The sequence below is a fragment of the Nomascus leucogenys genome, chromosome 5 (assembly GCF_006542625.1).
Source record: "Nomascus leucogenys isolate Asia chromosome 5, Asia_NLE_v1, whole genome shotgun sequence".
In the NCBI taxonomy this organism is placed as follows: domain Eukaryota; kingdom Metazoa; phylum Chordata; class Mammalia; order Primates; family Hylobatidae; genus Nomascus; species Nomascus leucogenys.
Window position 1 is genome coordinate 41,641,725 of NC_044385.1, and position 22,280 is coordinate 41,664,004.

General features: G+C 44.2%; 1 protein-coding gene across 1 annotated transcript; it reads left to right on the forward strand.

Moving 5' to 3' along the window:
* Nucleotides 1–1,980: 1,980 nt before the first annotated feature.
* On the forward strand, nt 1,981–19,178 carry L1TD1 (LINE1 type transposase domain containing 1). The gene is made up of 4 exons (XM_003265161.3): nt 1,981–2,071; nt 3,571–3,664; nt 14,189–15,305; nt 17,405–19,178. Exons 3-4 carry the CDS (start codon nt 14,298–14,300, stop codon nt 18,992–18,994), a joined length of 2,598 nt encoding a protein of 865 aa, XP_003265209.1. The 5' UTR covers nt 1,981–2,071; nt 3,571–3,664; nt 14,189–14,297; the 3' UTR covers nt 18,995–19,178.
* Nucleotides 19,179–22,280: the final 3,102 nt, after the last annotated feature.

Consider the following 22,280-nt stretch of genomic DNA (forward strand, 5'->3'; position numbering starts at 1 on the left):
GAGTGGGCTGTGTGAATCTCCCCAGGCATTCAGGGATCAGAGTTTTTAAGGACAACTTGGTGGGGGGGGGAAGCCAGTGAGCCAGGAGTGCTGATTGGTCAGATCAGAGATGAACTCATAGGGAGTCAAAGCTGTCTTCTTGCGCTGAATCAATTCCTGGGTGGGGGGCCACCAAGATTAGATCAGCCAGTTTATTGATCTGGGTGGTACCAGCTGATCCGTCAAGTGCAGGATCTGCAAAATATCTGTGAAATATCTCCCTGGTCTTAGGTTTTGCAGTAGTGGTTTTATCCCCAGAAGCAATCTGGGGAGAGTCAGAGTCTTGTAGCCTCCAGCTGCATGACTCCTAAACCATAATTTCTAATCCTGTGGCTAATTTGTTAGTACTGCAAAGGCAGTCTAAATCCCCAGGGTTTGTTTCGGGAAAGGGCTGTTATCATCTTTGTTTTAAACTATAAACAAGTGATCCTCCCACCTCAGCCTCCCAAAGTGCTGGGATTTTAGGCAGTAAGAAGAAATAAGGGATTAAAAGCAAAAGACAAAATTCTCTTTGTTTATTCATATGCTGTGTATTGACTGAACTGCCAGATATTGAGGCTTCTCTGCTTATTAGCTGCATAACATTGGGCAAGTCAAGTTCCACCTGAGCCTTGCAAGGCAGGACTGGGGAGTCCAACCACCCAGAACCTTTGAGTCTCTATTAGAGAGCAAGACACTCTCTCAAGAAACAAAATAAAACAAAAAAAGAGTATTGGGATATGGGGAGTTTGGCTCCTGTAGAAAGGGTAGTCTGGGAGGCCTGTTAGAGGAGTTAACATTGGACCTGAGAACTGAGGATGAACAGAAGCCATAATGAAAGAACCGGGAAAATAAAGAGGTGGCCGGGCGCGGTGGCTCACGCCTGTAATCCCATCACTTTGGGAGGCTGAGGCGGGCGGATCACCAGGTCAGAAGTTCAAGACCAGCTTGACCAACATGGTGAAACCCCCTCTCTACTAAAAATACAAAAATTAGCCAGGCGTGGTGGCAGGGGCCTGTAATCTCAGCTACTCAGGAGGCTGAGGCAGGAGACTCGCTTGAACCCAGGGGGCGGAGGTTGCAGTGAGCCGAGATTGCGCCACTGCACTCCAGCCTGGGTGACAGAACGAGACTCTCTCAAAAGGAAAAAAAAAAATACAAAAATTACCCGGGTGTGATGGCGTGCTCCTGTAATCAATCCCAGTTACTCAGGAGGCTGAGGCAGGAGAATTGGTTGAACCCAGGAGGCCAGGGTTGCAGTGAGCCAAGATCATGCCACTGCACTCCAGCTGTGGAGACAGACTCTGTCTCAAAAAAAAAAAAAGAAAGAAAAAGAAAAAAATAACTCGCAGAGGAAACAGCCAGTGCAAGGGCCCTGAGGCAGGAAGTTCCGTGTTTTTTGAGGAACAGAAAGAGACAGTGTTTCTGTTATCAGGAGAGTAGTGCTAAGACAATGTTGAAGGGGCAGTCCGGATAGAATGAAGAGGTAGAAATTTAACCGAAACAGGAAGCCACTGAACGGTATTGGAGGGGGAGAAGGATTGCAGAGGGGTCGCGGGAGAGGCCAGGGAGCAGTTGGAGATGATTTCAGTGATCCAGGTGAGAGGCAACGGGGCTTGGACTGGGCTGGAGCTGTGGAGATAGAGAGAAGCCGGCAAATTCAAGGACCCAGGAATGGATTAACTGCGAGGGTTGAAGAAAAGGAATGAGGTGACCTTGGGGTTCAGGCCTGGGTGATGCGGCGCTTTAGTGGCACCTTTATTCAGATTTGAGTCTGGAGTCGGGTCTGAGGGGTGGGGCTCGTTCAAGCGGAGGCACGGTGGATACAGGGAATTGGGCTCAGTCCGGGGGCAGCAATGGAAGTCAGCAATTGCTTAGGGCGGAATGCGATTTCCAGGGAGGAGGCGAGGGTGTGTAGGCAGAGGCGGTTGGGACACACCGGGAGGGGAGGAGCCAGTCCGAGAGATCGGGAGTCCTCTCAGACCTTAGTTACAAGGCTCCATCCTCACTTTGTTCGCTCCTCAGTCGTCCAGGCGGATTCCTTTTTCGCCAGGTAAGGCTGGCCCGGGTGCGTGGGGTCCGGGGCGCCCCCGGTAAGGCTGACCCAGGCGCGTGGGGTCCGGGGCGCCCCGGGTAAGGCTGGTCCAGGCGCGTGGGGTCCGGGGCGCCCCGGGTAAGGCTGGTCCAGGCGCGTGGGGTCCGGAGCGCCCCAAGAAAGGCTGGTCCAGGAGCGTGAGGTCCGGGGTGCCACGGGTAAGGCTGGTCCAGGCGCGAAGGGCGCGGGGTGCCCCGGGTAAGGCTGGCCCAGGTACGTGAGGCCCGAGGTGCCCCAGGCGAGGCTGATCCGGGTGCGTGCGTGGGGCCCGGGGGGGGGCAGGCAGTTGACCCCCTCACTTGACTCCCTGCTCTTTCCCTAAGCGTCCGTGGCGCAATGAGAAAGAAACTATCGTAAGACTTCTCTACCCCCAAATTGGAAACATTAAAGTAGCTCTGTGAAGAAAAAATAAAGTCAAGAAAATGAGGTGGTGCTTGACAAGTCCTAGCTTTAGAAAAAGAATGGACGAGCCGGGAGCAGTGGCTCACTCCTGTAATCCCAGCACTTTGGGAAGCCGAGGCGGGCGGATAACCTGAGGTCGGAGTTCGAGACCAGCCCGACCAACATGGAGAAACCCCGTCTCTACCAAAAATACAAAAATTAGACGAGTATAGTGGCAGGCGCCTGTAATCCCAGCTACTTGGGAGGCTGAAGCAGGAGAATCGCTTGAACCCGAGAGGCAGAGATTGCACTGAGCCGAGATCAGGCCATTGCACTCCAGCCTAGGCAACAAGGGCGAAACTCCGTCTCAAAAAAACAAAAACAAAAAGATGGAGGGCCGGGCGCTCTGGCGCACTCCTGTTATTTTCCAGCACTTTGGGAGGCCGAGGCGGAGGCGGATCACGAGGTCAGGATATCGAGACCATCCTGGCCAACTTGGGGAAACCTCATCTCTACCAAAAATACAAAATTAGCCGGGTGTGTTGGCTCGCGCCTGTAGTCCCAGCTACTCGGGAGGCTGAGGCAGGAGAATCGCTTGAACCGGGGAGGCGGAGGTTGCAGTGAGCCGAGATCGGGCCACTACACTCCAGCCTGGGCGGCAGAGCGAAACTCCGTCTCAAAAAAAAAAAAAAGTGTTTAATTATGTGACTGGAAAAATTGATTTGGAAGTAGTAACTTTTGCATTTTCTTCCATTTCTTCCAATTGTTAGGCAAATCGAATTCTTGTTCAAATTGCAAAAGGAAAGCGTGCCTTCCATAATAATGGACCCCCAACTCTCACAAAGAAGAAACCATTCTCTCCGGCCCCTCCCTGGCCTCCTCAGATTCATGTCTGGGTCCTCCCCTTCCTTGCAGCCCTCTCCCGACTTGCACCCCAGACTCTGCTAATTGTGTGTGCCTTTTTAAGCAAACACATGCATAGATAAGTCCTTTTTTTTCCAGTCTATAATATGAGGTGATTTTCTACATTAAATAAACCTTAAACTTTGGTGTTATGAACTTGACTTGAATTCTAGGCACCAAGGCACAGCTTACAGTAGACCCAAGTCCTGCTCTGCAGAGTTCGTCTTTCCAGTGAAGGTACAGAGGTGGATGAACTGCTGAGACCTGGTAAGTAGTTTAGTGGATTAGGGGCAGGATTAGTGGCGGGTAAGTGTGCGGGTGGGGTTGGGGTGGGGTATTTTATTTTTTGAGAAGGAGTTTCGCTCTTGTCGCCCAGGCTGGAGTGCAATGGTGCCATCTCTGCTCACTGCAAACTCCGCCTCCTGGGTTCAAGCGATTCTTCTCCCTCAGCCTCCCAAGTAGCTGGGATTACAGGCGCCTGCCACTATACCCGGCTAATTTTTGTATTTTTGGTAGAGACGGGGTTTTGCCATTTCTGCCAGGGTGGTCTCGAGCTCCTGACCTCAGGTGATCCTTCCACCTCCATCTCCTAAAGTGATGGGATTACAGGCGTGAGTCACTGCGCCTGGACTGGGGAGGGGTATTTTAGAGTGAAACGCGAAATGACCTTGAGTCTGATAAAGAAATTAGTCCTACTTAAAATCTAGTGTGGGTCAGGACCCTTTTGCAGTCTGGTGCTATTAGCAGAACCCACAATTCATCATCACTAGAAACCACATTTTGTTTTACATAACAGTTGTTGCAGGTTTTGCACTCTCACTACTTCAAGATTAAAAGGTAGGGCGGGGTGTGGTGGCTCACACCTGTGATCCCAGCACTTTGGGAGGTTGAGGAGGCCAGATCATTTGAGGTCAGGAGTTCGAGACCAGTCTGGCCAACATGGCAAAACCCCATCTCTACTAAAAACTACAAAAATTAGCCAGGTGTGGTGGCACGCTACTGTAGTCCCAGCTACTAGGAGGCTGAGGCAGGAGAATCGCTTGAACCCGGGAGGTGGAGGTTGCAGTAAGCCGAGATCCTGCCATTTCACTCCAACCTGAGCAAGAGTGAGATGCCCTCTCAAAAAAAAAAAGCCATATATATATCTATATATAGATATAGATATATATAGTTCTGCTACTCAATCTTGTTTAGTAGTAGGTTAAGAAGCTCATATATTCAACATTTTTTATTATCTAAAAAATTTTTTTAGAGGTGGTTTTGCTATGTTGCACAGGCTGGTCTCAAATTCCTGGCCTCAAGTGATTCTGCTGCCCCGAAGGGTGCTGGGATTACAGGCTTGAGCCACCGCACCCAGCCCAGCACTTTGGGAGGCCAAGGTGGGCGGATCACCTGAGGTCTGGAGCTGGAGACCAGCCTGGCCAACATGGTGAAACCCCATCCCTAAAAATACAAAAATTAGCTGGGTGCAGTGGTGCACCCTTGTAGTCCCGGCTACTCGGGAGGCTGAGGCAGGAGAATAGCTTGAACCTGGGAAGCAGGGCTTGCAGTGAGCTGAGATTGTGCCACTGCACTTCAGCCTGGGCGACAGAGTGAGACTCTGCCTCAAAAACAGAACAAAACAAAACAAAAAAACTCTGTAAATTACTTGAATGCCCACTGCTGAGGGAATTATTTATTGAACCAAAATATGTTCAAAATATGGCATGTCACACATAGAAGAGTGAGGTGTGCATATATAATTGGAAGATTACAAATGGCCTATTGAAAAAAAGAAAATAGTGTTAAAAGTATAAAGCTATTAAAAAAAAGTAAATGTCCCCTGACCCAAAGAAAGAGACATACTAACTAGAAGTCAAAGTTGGCATTCTCCTTTATTGTCCTCCCATGCACCCATAAGAATCAGGCACTTTATTATCTTGGTATGGTGGCACGCCTGTACTACCAGCTCCTCAGGAGATTGAGGTGAGAGGATAACTTGGTCCCAGGAGTTTGTGACCAGCGAACAGTGATGACGCCACTGCTTGCCACGCTGGGCAAGAGTGAGACCTCAAAAAAAAAAAAGCAAAAACACAAAAGAAAAGTCACCTGTACATTGTGAGAGATACCACACCAAACTGGGTGGCCTCAGAGGTCAAATGATAGAGACTGAGGTGAGGGAATATTAATTGTTCTTTTTTTTTTTTTGGCTCACGCTTGTAATCCCAGCACTTTGGGAGGCCGAGGCGGGCGGATCACGAGGTCAGGAGATCGAGACCACGGTGAAACCCCGTCTCTACTAAAAATACAAAAAATTGGCCGGGCGTGGTGGCGGGCGCCTGTAGTCCCAGCTAATGGGAGAGGCTGAGGCAGGAGAATGGCGGGAACCCGGGAGGTGGAGCTTGCAGTGAGCCGAGATCGCGCCACTGCACTCCAGCCTGGGTGAAAGAGCAAGACTCTGTCTCAAAAAAAAAAAAAAAAAAAAAAAAAAAAAAAAATTGTTCTTATTTAAAAAAAGAAAAAAAAAAGAGAAGTCCATAATCCCCCCAGCAAATTCAGAAAAACACACACACCGACCCCCCCGCCCCACCCGGCCGATAAGAACAGGCTGCCAGTGTTGAAAAGGTAATACACCACAAAGGAAATGCAAGCAGATAAACATATGAAAAGATGGCAGTCACAGGCCAAGGCAATGCAAATGAACAAGCTTTTTTCCATCCCTAAAATTTAAAGTTTATCCACCCTCCCAACCCCCAGTCCCTTGAGGGAAGTGCTAAACATTTCTTGCCCTTCCCAACCGGTGCTCTCCTATATTGCATACTTTTAGAGTAACCTCCTTAAAATATAAAGCAGAACTTGGGAGTACACTGGTGAAAACCTCCCGTTTCCCTAATCACTTTTTTTTTTTTTGGCAGGGTCTTGCTCTGTCACCCAGGCTGGAATGCAGTGATGCAATTATAGCTCACAGTAACCTTGAACTCCTGGGCTCCAGTGATCTGCCTGCCTCAGCCTCCCAAGTAGCTGGGACTGCAGGCAGAAGCCAGGACGTCTGGTCCCTGAGCCCTTTTGATGGCTACCATCCAGCCCTGAGACAAAATTTGCTAAACTTATACCAGCATCTGCTTTGTTCTTGATCAGGGATTTTGAACCCAGAGTGCCTGGGTAGTGTCTGGCTAGAATTCAGAGTATCTGATATCTTGGATGTGAAAGAGGTCACATATATTTATTGTCATTAAACAATAATTATAATTTAGCATTTGAGGCTGGGAGCAGTGGCTCATGTTTGTAATCTCAGCACTTTGGGAGGCTGAGGCGGGTGGATCACCTGAGGTCAGGAGTTTGAAACCAGCCTGGCCAACACGGTGAAACCCCGTCTCTACTAAAAATACAAAAATTAGCCGGGCGTGGTGGCGTGTGCCTGTAGTCCCAGCAACTCAGGAGGCTGAGGCAGGAGAATCGCTTGAACCCAGGAGGCAGAGTTTGCAGTGAGCCGAGATTGTGCCACACTCCAGCCTAGTCCACAGAGTGAGACTCTTGTCTCAAAAAAAATTAGCATCTGATACAGTTAATGACAAATAATAAATCCCACCGTGCCCGGCTGTAATTTTCAGTTTTAAGCCAGGCATGGTGGTGTGTGCTTGTATTCCCAGCTACTCAGGAGGCTTTGACAGGCGTTCTGAGTGTAGCCTCAGCAACATGGCAAGACCCTGTCTCTTTTTAAAAAATTAATTAATTTCGAGTTTCTCATTGCACCTGTCATGTACTATAGAGTGACTCTTGGAAAACACATTACCCAAAAAAGGTAGTGTTAGATAATAGGGCACTGGCCAGATTAATTACTGAAGAGGTAAAAAAATCCCCAGGGTCACTATGAATGTAGCCAGGGTGGATATTTATTTGCCCCTGCACTGGCTGTAATCAGGGTGTTCAAACACTGGAATGTGTTTTGATTTGCATTCTCCTGACTAATATAATCTTTTTGTGTTTACCGTACATATGGTTTTTGTATATGTGTTTACAAAATGCGACTGTACTCTAAATTTTCTGCACCATTTTTTCCCTCTAATATACCAAAGACATCCTTAACCATATGTGTATGATTCTAATATACTCTATTACGTATAGTATAATTTTTATACATACATTAAACACATTGTATGCACCATATACAGTATATATATCATAACATGGTATATATATAACAATGTATGTTACTATTATTATTGTTATTATTATTATTATTTGAGACAGAGTTTCACTCTTGTTGCCCGGGCTGGAGTGCAATGGCATGGTCTCAGCTCACTGCAACCTCTGCCTCCCGCATTCAAGCAACTGTCCTGCCTCAACCTCCTGAGTAGCTAGTGGCGCCCGCCACCACACCTGGCTAATTTTTTGTATTTTTAGTAGAGACGGGGTTTCACCATGTTGGCGAGGCTGGTCTCGAACTCCTGACCTCAGGTGATCCACCCGTCTCAGCCTCCCAAAGTGCAGGAATTACAGGTGTGAGCCACTGTGCCTGGCCATAATGTATATTATAATGTATATTTTATAAATTAATGTATTTATGTACTTATATATAATTATATCTGTTCTATATAATCCCATTGTGTGCATAAACCATCATTTGTTCCATCCTTCTCTTATTAAAGGACATCGTTTTCTAGTATTTTTTGGCCACAAAAAACTCAGTACTAAAATTTCTATTCATGTATTCCTAAGTGTACAGGTGGTTTCATATCCTAATGGTAGATTCTCAAGGGGAGAGTGTATGTATTATTTCTGACTTTAATAATAGGCTTTTCCAGTTTCCTGAAATGTTTAGTAACTATTCCTACTTCTAATAGGTAAAAGTGGTCTCATTGTATTTTTTATTATGTACTCAACTTCTGGGATTGGGCCACTTTTCACATGTTTACTATTGATTTACATTGTCTTTCCTAAAAATGTTTTGCTTTAGTTTATCAATTTTATTTTATGTTTACTTTTTTTTGAGATGGAGTCTTTTTTTTTTTTTGAGACGGAGTCTCACTCTGTCACCCAGGCTGGAGTGCAGTGGCTCGATCTCGGCTCACTGCAAGCTCCACCTCCCGGGTTCACGGCATTCTCCTGCCTCAGCCTCTCCGAGTAGCTGGGACTACAGGCGCCCGCCACCAAGCCCGGCTAATTTTTTGTATTTTTAGTAGAGACGGGGTTTCACCATGGTCTCGATCTCCTGACCTCGTGATCCGCGCGCCTCGGCCTCCCAAAGTGCTGGGATTACAAGCGTGAGCCACCGCGCCCGGCGCTTGAGATGGAGTCTTGCTCGCTCTGTCGCCCAGGCTGTAGTGCAGTGGCGTTAACCCTAATTCAACCTCTGTCTATCGGGGTCAAGTGATTCTCCTGTCTCAGCCTCTGGAATAGCTGGGATTACAGGCTCCCGCCGTCATGCCCAGCTAATTTTTGTATTTTTAGTAGAGACAGGGTTTCACCATGTTGGCCAGGCTGGTCTGGAACTCCTGACCTCAGGTGATCTGCCCTCCTCAACTTCCCAAAGTGCTGGGATTACAGGCATAAGCCACCACAACCGGCCTCAAGTTCATTTATTGTAGCATTTATTGGACACAATAAAGGCACAATTGTTGTTATCAAAAAAATTTGTCCTTTTGTGCCTGTAGAAGTTTACCCTTGTTTTCAGCTTTCTGTGTCATCTTGGCAAGTCAAGTAGAAGTCTGTTTCACCAGGGAGAGCTCAGTGGTCTTCCTTAAGGATTTTCAGTTTAAAAAAAAATGTTAGAAGCATTATCAGGCCAGGCCCGGTGCCAGTGTACTCCAACCTCGGTGAGTGAGACCCTGAGTAAAAAAAAAAAAAAAAAAAATTAGAGCATTTTCAAACATCAATAAAAGTAAGAACTCATCACCCAGATTCAAAAACAAATATTTTTCCACATTTGTTTAATCTCCCTTTTTTCTCTTATTTGTTTGCTGTGTTTTAAAGTAAATCCCAGACATCATGCCATTTCACCTGTAAAAACTTCAGTATGTAGCTCTTATAAAAGAAGGACACTTTCTTAACTAAATACAGTATTATTGTTACAGTTAATAAAATATATATTCCTCAATATCATTTAATAATCAGTCCATATTCAATACTCCCTGCATTTTACAGTTGATTCATTCAAATAGAGATCCAAAATAGGGGGAGCGTACATTGCATCTAGTGAATTCCCTTAGTCTCCTGAATGAGAGCGGGCCCCTTTATTCCTGTTGAAGTCCTGTATAGTGTCCTATGGACCTGTCCTGTGGACTATTCGGTTGCTTTCTCAGTCCTTGATTAGATTCAGATACTACTGGTGCTGGGTTTTAAAAATTTACTTAATTAAGACGGATGAGGCTGGGTGAGGTGGCTCACGCCTGTAATCCCAGCATTTTGGGAGGCCGAGGTGGGCGGATCACCTGAGGTTGGGAGTTCGAGACCAGCCTGACCAACACGGAGAAACCTTGTCTCTACTAAAAATACAAAATTAGCTGGGCGTGGTGGCGCATGCCTGTAATCCCAGCTACTCGGGAGGCGGAGGCAGGAGAATCGCTTGACCCTGGGAGGTGGAGGTTGCGGTGAGCTGAGATCATGCCATTGCACTCCAGCCTGGACAACAAGAGTGAAACTTCGTCTCAAAATAAAAAAAGATGGGGGATGAAATGTGTAACTAATATTGATTCCTTCTCTTTTTTACTAATCATTTGCATGTTTCCTCTTTTGACCTTTTCTCTGGTGTAATCAAGATTTTCTGTATACATTTGTCCCCCTTACCTCCTGTTGCTCATATTTTGGAAGTTATTTTATGATAAATGAGTGCCATGTTTTTTAAACAATTTTTTGTAACTATCATGCTTTTTTCTTTTCTTTTTTTTTTTTAGCTGTTCATTTTAAATTTTTTATTTTTTTGAGACAGAGGCTCATTCTGTAGCCCAGAGGTGCGATCTGAGCTCATTGCAACTTCCACATGCTGAGTTTAATTTTTTTTTTTTGAGACAGAGTCTTGCTCTTTTGCTCTTGTCGCCCAGGCTGGAGTGCAATGGCACGATCTCAGCTCACCCCCGCCTCCTGGCTTCAACTGATTCTCCTGCCTCAGCCTCCCGAGCAGCTGGGATTACAGGAACCCACCACCACGCCCAGCTAAATTTGTATTTTTAGTAGCGACAGGGTTTCACTGTGTTGGCCAGGCTAGTCATGAACTCCTCACCTCAGGTGATCTGCCCACCTCGGCCTCCCAAAGTGCTGGGATTACAGGCATGAACCACCTCACCCAGCCTAATTTGTTTTTTTAAAAAACTAGAGATGAGATCTCACTACATTGCTGAGGCTGGTCTCAAACTCCTGGGCTCAAGCAATCCGTTCACTCACCTCAGCCACCGAAGGTGTGAGCCACTGCGCTTGGCCTGTTTTAAATTTTTATGGTTACATAGTAGATATATATATTTATTTTCTTACAGGCATGCAATGTGTAATAATCGCATCAGGGTAAATGGGGGTATCCTGTCCACCACCTCAAACATTTATCATTTCTTCTTGTTACAAACATTCCAATTATACTCTAAGTATACAATAAGCTATTGTTGAGTGTAGGTACCCTGTTGTGCTATCAAATACTAGATCATTTCTGTGCCCATTAACCATCCCTATTCCCCACACCCACCCACCTACTACCCTTCCCAGCCTCTGGTAACTATCATTCTACTCTTTTTTTTTTTTTTTTTTTGAGACAGGGTCTCACTCTGTCACCCAGTACAGTGGCGTGATCTTGGCTCACTGCAACCTCCACCTCCCAGGTTCAAGCGATTCTTATACCTCAGCCTCCTGAGTAGCTGGGGACTACAGGTGCGTGCCACCACGTCTGGCTAATTTTTTTTTTTTTTTTTTGAGACGGAGTCTCGCTCTGACTCTCAGGTTGGAGTGTAGTGGCACGATCTAGGCTCACTGTAAGCTCTGCCTCCCGGGTTCACGCCATTCTCTCGCCTCAGCCTCCCAAGTAGCTTGGACTACAGGTGCCTGCCACCACGCCCAGCTAATTTTTTGTTTTTATATTTTTAGTAGAGACAGGGTTTCACCGTATTAGCCAGGATGGTCTCTATCTCCTGACCTTGTGATCCACGTGCCTCGGCCTCCCAGAGTGTTGGGATTACAGGTGTAAGCCACCGAGCCTGGCCTCTGCTAATTTTTGTATTTTTAGTAGAGATGGGGTTTTGCCATGTCAGCCAGGCTGGCCTCGAAGTCCTGACCTCAGGTGATCCACCTGCCTTGGCCTCCCAAAGTGCTAGGATTCTAGATGTGAGCCGCTGTGCCTGGCCTTTTTTCGCCATTCTCTAGAAGAGTTTGGGCACAACTAAGATAATAGTCGCTTCTAAATTTTCTGATTTAATTATGAAAGTTGAATGGTGCTACCATTTTTGAACCATGCTTTATCTGTAGTTGTGTCCCCTTGTTATTCATAGTGTTCCTTATTTGTATTTTGGTTTTGTTAGTTCTTTATAAGTTTGTTTTTCATTTCTTTGATTTGTGCGCATCTCTTTTGGTTTCTTGGGTAGATTTTGCCCTTAATCTGGTAATTTAACTTAAATTTTTATTCTTTCTAGGAAATTCTAACATTTTAAACCTATACATTTTCCTCAAAGCACCACTTTAGCTACATTCCCCAAGTTTTGATAGGTAATTATCATTTTGATTTAGTATTTTAAGTTTCTCCATTAGTTTGACTGATTAGTCATTTTAAAATTTAAATAACTTTAACCTTTAGTATTTCAACATTAAACATAGAAGTTTTTAAGTTTAATTTATCTTTTAATTTTATGCTATCATTATTTGTCCTGGTTCAATTTTTATTGCAAAGAAAAATTTCTGAAATTATTTTTTAGAAACAGGGTCTCACTATGTTGCCCAGGCTGATGTTGAACTTCTGGGCTCAAGTAATCATTCCACCTCAAACTCCCAGAGTGCTAGGATTACAGATTGTGACACCATGCCCTGCTTGGAATTCTTGGTTGGGTGCTGAGCATATATCTTTTGCCCTGACAAGAATGACATTTTAGCTGCTTATATGATTCTTATTTTGCAGGGGAGGGGCAGGGTCTCACCCTATCATCCAGGCTGGAGTGCAGTGGTGCGATGTCAGTTCACTGCATTCTCTGCCTCCCTCAGGCTCAAGTGATCCTCTTACCTCAGCCTCCCTTATTACTGGATCTACAGGTGCACGCCACCACACCAGGCTAATTTTTGTATATTTTTGTTAGAGACAGTTTCACCATGTTACCCAGGCAGGTCTCAATCTCCTGAGCTCAAGTGAGTCACCTGCCTTCACCAGGGAAGCCTTTCTAGATCTCCCTGTACTCTAAAAAACAACATTCTTGGCTGCACAGTGTGGTTCAAGCCTGTAATCCCAGCACTTTGGGAGGCCGAGGCAGGCAGATCACGAGGTCAGGAGTTTGAGGCCAGCCTGGCCAACATGGTGAAACCCCGTCTCTACTAAAAATAAAAAAAAAAATTATCTGGCACCTGTAATCCCAGCTACTCAGGAGGCTGAGGTGGGAGAATTGCTTAAACCTGGGAGGCGGAGGTTGCAGTGAGCCGAGATCGTGCCATTGCACTCCAGCCTGGGTGACGAGAGCAAGACTCTGTCAAAAGAAAAAAAAAACAAAACCAACGAAAACTGTGTGTGTGTGTGTGTGTGTGTGTGTGTATATATATATATATATATTTTTTTTTTTTGGGACGAAGTCTTGCTATGTTGCCCAGCCTGGAGTTCAGTGGCTTGAACTTGGCTCACTGCAACCTCTGCCTCCCGGGTTCAAGTGATTCTCCTGCCTCAGCCTCCTGAGTAGCTGGGATTACAGGCATGTGCCACCATACCTGGCTAATTTTTGTATTTTTGTAGAGACAGGGTTTCGCCATGTTGGCCAGGCTGGTCTTGAACTCCTGACCTCAAATGATCCTCCCGCCTCAGCCTCCCAAAGTGCTGGGATTACAGGCGTGAGCCACTGTGCCTGGCCAACAGTATTCTGTTGAGACAAGGTCTCACTCTGTCGTCCAAGGTGGAGTGCAGTGGTACAGTCACAGCTCACTGCAGTCTTAACTTTCCAGGCTCAAGTCATCCTCACATCTGAGCCTCCCAAGTAGCTGGGACCACAGGCGTGTGTCACTGTGCCCAGCTAATCTTTTTATTTTTGTAGAGACAGATCTCCCTGTGTTGCCCAGGCTGGTCTCGAACTCCTGGGGTCAAGTGATCCTCCCACCTCAACCTCTCAAAGTGCTGGGATTACAGGCGTGAGCCACCATGCGTGGCCAAGAAAGTCATTTTGCATTGACTTGATGACTGGTTTTCAGAAAAAGTCTTAATGTTAACAATCTCTGCAATTCAAAAGGGACAACTGTTTCTCAATTTTGTGTAAGATTCCATTCAGGTTAGCTGAGATTTGAATGATTTGGTATGATACATACGTTGGTTTTTTAAAGAATAACATCTATTTTCTTATAATTAATCTGCCCATGGAGAACATAGACAACAAAGTTAATAGTATGGCAAATCACACTGCTTCATTCTTAGTTATCTGCTCTTTGGTTAATTTATTGCATCCAAATCATGTAAAAGGAGTTTTCATGATAATTTATAAATTTTGAATTCTAATTTTTTTCTGGTCTTAGTGTACAGATACCCATTTTATTAGTGAACCTTTTATTTATTATGGAGTGCACCCAGCATAGTCTTCTTAACTAAGCTCATATTCTTACCAAGTTTCTCAAGAGAATCTTTAGTAAGTAATTTTTCATTTCTTTGTATTTCAGATTGACGTATTTTAAGATTTTTTAATTTCTGAAGTCTAGCAGGCCTGTAAGAACAAAAATCATTCTGCAGGAATTAAAAACAGAATCCAGTCTTGACAACATATCCACAATGTCTGACATATCTACTAGTGTACAATCAAAATTTGCTAGACTTGGAAAGAAACAGGAAAATATCACGTATATGAAAAGAGAGCAGTTAACAGAAACTGATAAGGACATAGCCCCGGTATTAGATTTAAAATGCAAGGACGTATCAGCAGTTATGAGTAAGTTTAAGGTCTTAATGGAAATTCAAGACCTGATGTTTGAGGAGATGAGGGAAACTCTTAAAAATGACCTAAAGGCAGTTTTAGGAGGAAAAACTACAATACCTGAGGTAAAGAATTCAGAGAACTCCAGTAGTAGGACAGAGTTGCAACAAATAATCAATTTAGCATTACAAAAAACAGGGATGGTAGGGAAAATAGAAGGAGAAAACTCTAAAATAGGTGATGATATTGAAAATTTAACCTTTAAAATAAAAGAAGTAAATGAGCTGAGTGGTAAATTAGACAACGCTAATAAATGCAGTAGTAATGATGGTAAGAAATTACCCCAGAATGAATCACGAAGTTACAAAGTCATGGGAAGTATGGAGGAAACCTTATGCGATATAGATGACAGAGATGGAAATCGCAATGTCCATTTAGAAATTATAGAAGGAGAGAGTAGGAAGAATGGAGAGGATGAATTTGTCAAAGAAATGAGAGAGGAAAGAAAATTTCAGAAATTCAAGAATAAAGACATTTTAAAAGCCTCTAGAGAAGAAAAAGTGTTGATGGATGAAGGAGCAGTACTTACCCTGGCAGCCGACCTTTCATCAGCAACACTGGATATTAGTAAGCAATGGAGTAATGTCTTCAACATTCTGAGAGAACATGATTTTGAACCTAAATTTCTGTGTGAAGTTAAATTAGCATTTAAATGTGATGGTGAAATAAAGACATTTTCGGATCTGCAAAGCCTTAGAAAATTTGCCAGCCAAAAATCTTCTATGAAAGAATTACTGAAAGATGTACTCCCACAAAAGGAAGAAATAAATCAAGGAGGAAGAAAATATGGAATTCAAGAAAAAAGGGTAAGCATACAAATGTATAAATGTATAAAGCTTATGTATAAATGTAATAGTTGGCACGGTTATTTTGAAGGATAAATCAATTTTTTTTTTCTTGAGAAAAGGTCTGAATTATTTGTTTGTTTGAGATGGAGTTTGGCTCTTGTTGGCCAGGCAGGAGTGCAATGGCACAATCTCGGCTCACTACAACCTTTGCCTCCCAGGTTCAAGTGATTCTCCTGCCTTGGTCTCCCAAGTAGCTGGGATTACAGGCATGCATCACCACACCCAGATAATTTTGTATTTTCAGTAGAGACGGGTTTCTCCATGTTGGTCAGCTTGTCTCAAACTCCCAACCTCAGGTGATCCACCCACCTCGGCCACCCAAAGTGCTGGGATTACAGGCGTGAGCCACTGCGCCCAGCCGGTTAAATCAATTTTAAAAAAATGATTCCTTAAAAGTAAAAGCATGATATTAAAAGTAATGATTTAAAGGGCACTTTTTTTTCTGTGAAGGTTTTATTATGGGCAGAGGGCAAGGGGGCCTTAGTCCTTCTTGGCAGCTGGTTTCATCATGGTGGCCAAGATGGCACTCAGCTCCTCTCCCTGTTGGTGTGAATGTGTGACCTCACCCTTTTCTTGATGAACTTGAGGGCCTGTTTGTCCTGATACTCCTACGTGGCGAAGCAACACATCTCTCAGATCATGTCCCACGCTAATTTGGTGTGTTTGGTCAGATGCCTGAAGCAGCAGCTGTGCCTGGGCTTTTGCTCATGTTCTTGATCACCTTGTTGCCCTTGTTGAGGCCCAAAGCCTTGGGGGGTCTCACAGAGCTGTGGCTGCTGTTCTCCAATGGCTGCTGTGCTGGAAGGTGGAAAGTGCTTTTTTTTTTTTTTTTTTTTTTTTTTTTTTTTTAGATAAAGTCTTGCTCTACTGACCTGGTGGGGGTGCGGTGGCTCAATCTGGGCTTACTGCACCCTCCACCTCCCAGGCTCAAGTGATCCTCCTACTCCAGCCTCCCAATAGCTGGGACCACATGCATGCACCCACCACGCCCAGCTAATTTTTGTATTTTTTGTAGAGACGAGGTTTTGCCACATTGCCCATGCTGGTCTTGAATTCCTGGGCTCAAGCAGTCTACATGCCTTGGCCTCCCAAAGTGCTGGAATTACAGGTGTGAGCCACCATGCCCAGCCAAGGTCTATATTCGTAAGCCAATATTTTTTACATGTTTTCAAATGAACGCTTCTCTGCCTTTCCAACATTTCCAAGTGTAACCTCTGCAAAGTGAGAATCCAGAAGGAAAAGGTACACCTAACCTGCCCTGGTGGGTTTGGGAAGGTTGAAAAGCTCAGTGGCAGACTAAGGGCTTCAAGGAATATTAGGAGCCAATATTTATATTGCAGACATCATCAGAAGCTCAGTACCTTGCCTTACTTTATATTACAACAATCCTGGGGTGGTGCTGTCATTAGACCCTGCTTTATAAGGAAAAGTGAGGCACTAGTAGCAAATGTGGCCATTAGGCCAGGGTTTGAATAGTTTTGAACTGAGCTTGTTGTATTCCTAACCAAAGCCTGCTTGTCTTTAAAGTCATAAGGCTAGAGTGTGAACTGCAATTGGGGTCTTTTTTTTTTTTTCTTTAATTAAATTTGTGGTTATCTGTGGGGAAAGGTAAATGTGAGCTTGGGGTTTTTGTTTGTGTATGCTTATGATCTTCCTAAAGCAGATTGTAAAATTTAGCCAGATTACAATGCCTATTTACCATAGGACTGTCACAGATAATAAGCAGACAATTCATTAAAACAGGTAAGTACTGAGGATCAATCACATACACAGCAGTAAGTGTTGAAGGATCTAGAAGGAAGAAAGTAGACATTATGACCTAAGAATCTGTTTCAAGATTACACAAGAAATGACAAATATCTTGAGATGATCATAGGGAAACTTGACTTGTTTGGTGACCTAGGCCTTCAAGAACAATTAACATTTAAGCACTTTTTCAGATATTTTCTGTCAGAATTGAAGCCATATTAAAATTAGTGAAATTGAAGTTTTAATTCTTTAAAAGACAAATGATTTAAATAAATAACTCTTCTTTTTCTTCTTTGTTTAACTTTCAGGGTAAAACCCTAATAGACTCAAAGCATAGAGCTGGAGAAATGACCAGTGATGGCTTGAGCTTTCTATTTCTTGAAGAAGTAAAAGTTGCTAAGCCAGAGGAGATGAACAACTTAGAGACTCAAGAGGAAGAGCCAGAGGAGCTAGATGAAGAGGCCTCAGGGATGGAGGATGATGGAGAAGATACCTCAGGGCTAGAGGAGGAGGAGGAAGAGCCCTCAGGGCTGGAGGAGGAAGAAGAAGAAGAAGCCTCAGGGTTGGACGAAGATGAGGCCTCAGGGCTAGAGGAGGAAGAGGAACAGACTTCAGAACAGGACTCAACCTTTCAGGGTCATACTTTGGTAGATGCAAAGCATGAAGTTGAGATAACCAGTGATGGCATGGAAACTACTTTCATTGATTCCACCGAGGATTCTGAACCAGAGGAGGAAGAGGAAGGAAAGAGCTCTGAAATAGGGAAGGTAAAGACTACCTCCCTGACTGAGAAAAAAGAAGCCTCACATAGACAAAAAGAAATTCCCTTCAGTTATTTGGTTGAGGACTCTGGGAAGAAAAAGTTGGTGAAATACCAGGTGGTGCACAAAACCCAGGAGGAAGAGGAAACAGCTGTGCCCACAAGTCAAGGAACTGGCACACCCTGTCTGACCTTATGTTTGGCCTCTCCCTCAAAGTCACTAGAGACAGGTCATGATGAGCATAAAAAGCATTCACGTACAAATCTGAGTATTTCAACAGGGGTCACCAAACTTTTTAAGAAAACAGAAGAAAAGAAACACAGAACTCTGCACACAGAAGAACTAACATCCAAAGAAGCAAACTTAACACAGGAAACAGAAGAAAACTTGAGAAGTAGTGTGATTAATAGCATCAGAGAGATAAAAGAGGAGATTGGAAATTTGAAAAGTTCCCATCCAGGTGTCTTGGAAATTGAAAATTCAGTAGATGATCTGAGTAGCAGAATGGACATACTTGAAGAAAGAATAGACAGTCTAGAAGATCAAATTGAAGAATTCTCTAAGGATACAGTGCAAATGACCAAACAGATAATTAGTAAAGAAAGGCAAAGAGATATAGAGGAGAGATCTAGAAGTTGCAACATTCGTTTGATAGGAATTCCAGAAAAAGAGAATTATGAGAATAGGGCAGAGGACATAATTAAGGAAATAATTGATGAAAACTTTGCAGAACTAAAGAAGGGTTCAAGTCTTGAGATTGTCAGTGCTTGTCGAGTACCTAGTAAAATTGATGAAAAGAGACTGACTCCTAGACACATCTTGGTGAAATTTTGGAATTCTAATGATAAAGAGAAAATAATAAGGGCTTCTAGAGGGAGAAGAGAAATTACCTACCAAGGAACAAGAATCAGGTTGACATCAGACTTATCACTGGACACACTGGATGCTAGAAGTAAATGGAGCAATGTCTTCAAAGTTCTGCTGGAAAAAGGTTTTAATCCTAGAATCCTATATCCAGCCAAAATGGCATTTGATTTTAGGGGTAAAACAAAGGTATTTGTTGATATTGAAGAATTTAGAGATTATGTTTCACATATGCCCACCTTGAGAGAATTACTGGGGAATAATATACTTTAGCACTCTAGGGTGACTGCAAACAATATGCTTTCCTCCCCCAGCACAGATCCAAAAATCAACAAGTAAAACTGGAAAATACACTTCTACCCAGAAGAATGGACAGCTAAAAGCACAGTTGGGGATGAGGAGCAAGGAATATTACAGATATTACCTAGATGTTAATAAAGGGTATGTTTAAAAAAAATAATAGGCTGGTCTCAATGTAGTGAGGTATTTCAGTTGATTGTTCACAGTCAGTTACAGATAGAATTCCTTCTACCTCCCCCCAACCACCTCACTACAGTTGACTAGTCTTTTTAGAATTTATATTGTCCTAGCTTGTCCAAGAGTAAACTTCCTATACTACTGGGGGAGGGCTGCACCTGTCAAGATAACCTGTCAATGTAGTAGGAAAACGGGAGGGGACAGTAACAAAAGCACAGGGGAAAAGATGGCAAGATTAGTTAAAATAGAAAAGTGCTCAGTGCCTCATACCTGTAATCTCAGCACTTTGGTGGGCCAAGGCAGGTGGATCACTTGAGCCCAGAAGTTCAAGGCCATCCTGGGCAATGTGGCACAACTGTCTACAAAAAAATACGAAAAGAAGAAGAAACGGTATTTCACAAATTTGTATCATTTGTCATGATGTGATTCTCGAATATATTAAATCTTTTTCCTCTGAATAATGTATGCTGTTTGCTTACTTAAAAAGTTTTTGATTTTACATTTTCTGAAGTACTTTATGTAGTGTAGTAAGTTACATTTTATTGCACAAACCCATTTCTGGAGAGAGGAAATCTCTTCCATAACATGTGACACTTAGGTTTTCAGTTAATTATTCAAGAATGAAATGAGTTGGCCAGGCACCATGGCTCACACCTGTAATCCAAGCACTTTGGGAGGCCAAGGCAGGTGGATCACGAGGTCAAGAGATCAAGACCATCATGGCCAACGTGGTGAAACCCCATCTCTACTAAAAATATAAAACAGATGGACATGGTAGTGCTTGCCTGTAGTCCCAGCTACTCAAGATGCTGAGGCAGGAGAATCCCTTGAACCTGGGAGGCGGAGGTTGCCGTGAGCTGAGATGGCACCACGGCACTCCATCCTGGTGACAGAGCGAGACTCCATCTCAAAAAAAAAAAAATCCATTTGCAATGGATGAGTAGTGAAGAAATTGAGAGGGAGTGCTCTAGTCATTTAGACTGCTACTAGAATTAATTTAGTATATTCCTTTTTTTTTTCACCCCAAACAATAGCATTTTGGCATAACTGGTATAATATAAAAATCAGGCTGGGCGTGGTGGCTCATACCTGTAATCCCAGTACTTTGGGAGGCTGAGATGGGCGAATCATCTGAGGTCAGGAGTTTGACACCAGCCTGGCCAACATGGTGAAACTCCATCTCTACTAAAAATAAATTACTTGGATGTGGTGGCAGGCACCTGTAATCCCAGCTACTGGGAAGCTGAGGCATGATAACCACTTGAACCTAGGAAGTGGAGGTTGCAGTGAGCCAAAATTGTGCCACTGCACTCCAGCCTGGGAGACAGAATGAGTGAAACTCCTCTCAAAAAAAAAAAAAAAATCAGTTCAGGTGTGATGGCTCATAATCCCCATCTGCAAAGATGAGGCAGAGATTGGAGTGATGCTTCTGCAAGCCAAGGAACACCATGTGTTCTCAGCAACTTTAGCTTCTCAGAACCTAGAGGTAAGGAAGGAATCTTCCCTAGATCTTCTGGTGTGAGCATGATCCTGCCAATACCTTGATCTCAGACTTCTAGCCTCCAGAACCACAAGGGAATACATTCTTATTTTAAGTCACCTAGCTTGTGCTTTGTGATGGCAGCCCTACAAAACGAATGCAGTAGTCATGAACCCAGTTCACCTCCCAAAAACTGCTGTCCCCTAGACTCATAGCCGGTTGCTGCAGAGATATTGGTGGGTGGAAAATTAGAAGAGGCCAAACCACGGGAATCTGCTGACTGATTTATTTGCAGCAGCCAGGTTGAGACAGAGAAGCCTGCACCTCTGCAGTAGCCTCAACATGGATGCTTACGTTGACATTTATTTGTGAGACAAGGTCTCACTCTCCCCCAGGCTGGAGTGCAGTGGCACAATCATCAGAGCTCACTGCAGCATCAACCTCCCAGGCTCAAGTGATCCTCCTGTCTCAGCCTCCCAAATAGCTGGAATCACAGGCATGTACCACCATGCCCAGCTAATTTTTTGGTGTTTTTTGTAGAGACAGAGTTTGACCTTGTTGCCCAGGCTGGTCTCAAACTCCTGGGCTCAAGTGATCAGCCCACCTTAACGTCCCAAAGTGCTGGGATTATAAGCGTGAGCCACCTTGCCTGAGCACTTTGACATATTTATACAAAATCAAGACTTGTCTTGTGGGGTTTATTTGAGTATAGTAATTAAGCCGCTTTTTTCCAAGGCGGAGGGAAAGGAAAAGAGAATTCCAGTGCAGAAAGTAGATAGAATTGAGAATCTCCTGTCCCTGCTACTCGATCAAGTCTAGGCAGGGTCCCTCTCTTGATTTTGCCCTTTATCCTCAGTCCTCACTCATTTCTTCCCCTGCCTCCCAGTGTTCACCTACTCTATGTGTCATGTAAATCCTTGGAGACATGGATTTCTTCTAAAATACATCATTTTGTGAGTGTGTTCTCAATTTATGTAAGTGATTGTAGTACTGTGGTAGTGAATGAAGACCATGCAAATGGAGAGAAACTTAGGCTATGTATTCAGACCTTGCTCTGCCAGGCATGGTGGCTCACGCCTATAATCCCTGCAATTTGGGAGGCCGAGCCGGGTGGATCATTGGAGGCCTGGAGTTTGAGACTAGCCTGGCCAACGTGGTGAAACCCTGTCTTTCCTAAAAATACAAAAACTAGCTGGGTGTGGTGGTGTGCACCTGTAATCCCAGCTTCTCAGGAGGCTGAGGCAGGAGAATTGCTTGAACTCAGGAAGTGGAAGTTACAGTGAGCCAATATTGCGCCACTGCACTTCAGCCTGGGCGATAGAGCGACACTCAGTCTCAAAAACAAACAAATAGCCAGGTGCAGTGGCTCAAACCTGTAATCCCAGCACTTTGGGATGCTGAGGCAGGTGGATCACCTGAGGTCGGGAGTTTTGAGACCAGCTTGACCAACATGGAGAAACCCCGCCTCTACTAAAAAATACAAAATTAGCCGGGCGTGGTGGTGCATGCCTATAATCCCAGCTACTTGGGAGGCTGAGGCAGGAGAATTGCTTGAACCCGGGAGGCAGAGGTTGCAGTGCACTGAGATCACGCCATTGCATT

Excerpts from the sequence above, each read along its gene's own strand:
- L1TD1 (XM_003265161.3), top strand. The coding sequence starts at position 14,298 with ATGTCTGACATATCTACTAGTGTACAATCAAAATTTGCTAGACTTGGA. Across the intron at positions 15,306-17,404 it reads ATGGAATTCAAGAAAAAAGG|GGTAAAACCCTAATAGACTC; the intron begins GTAAGCATACAA and ends TTTAACTTTCAG.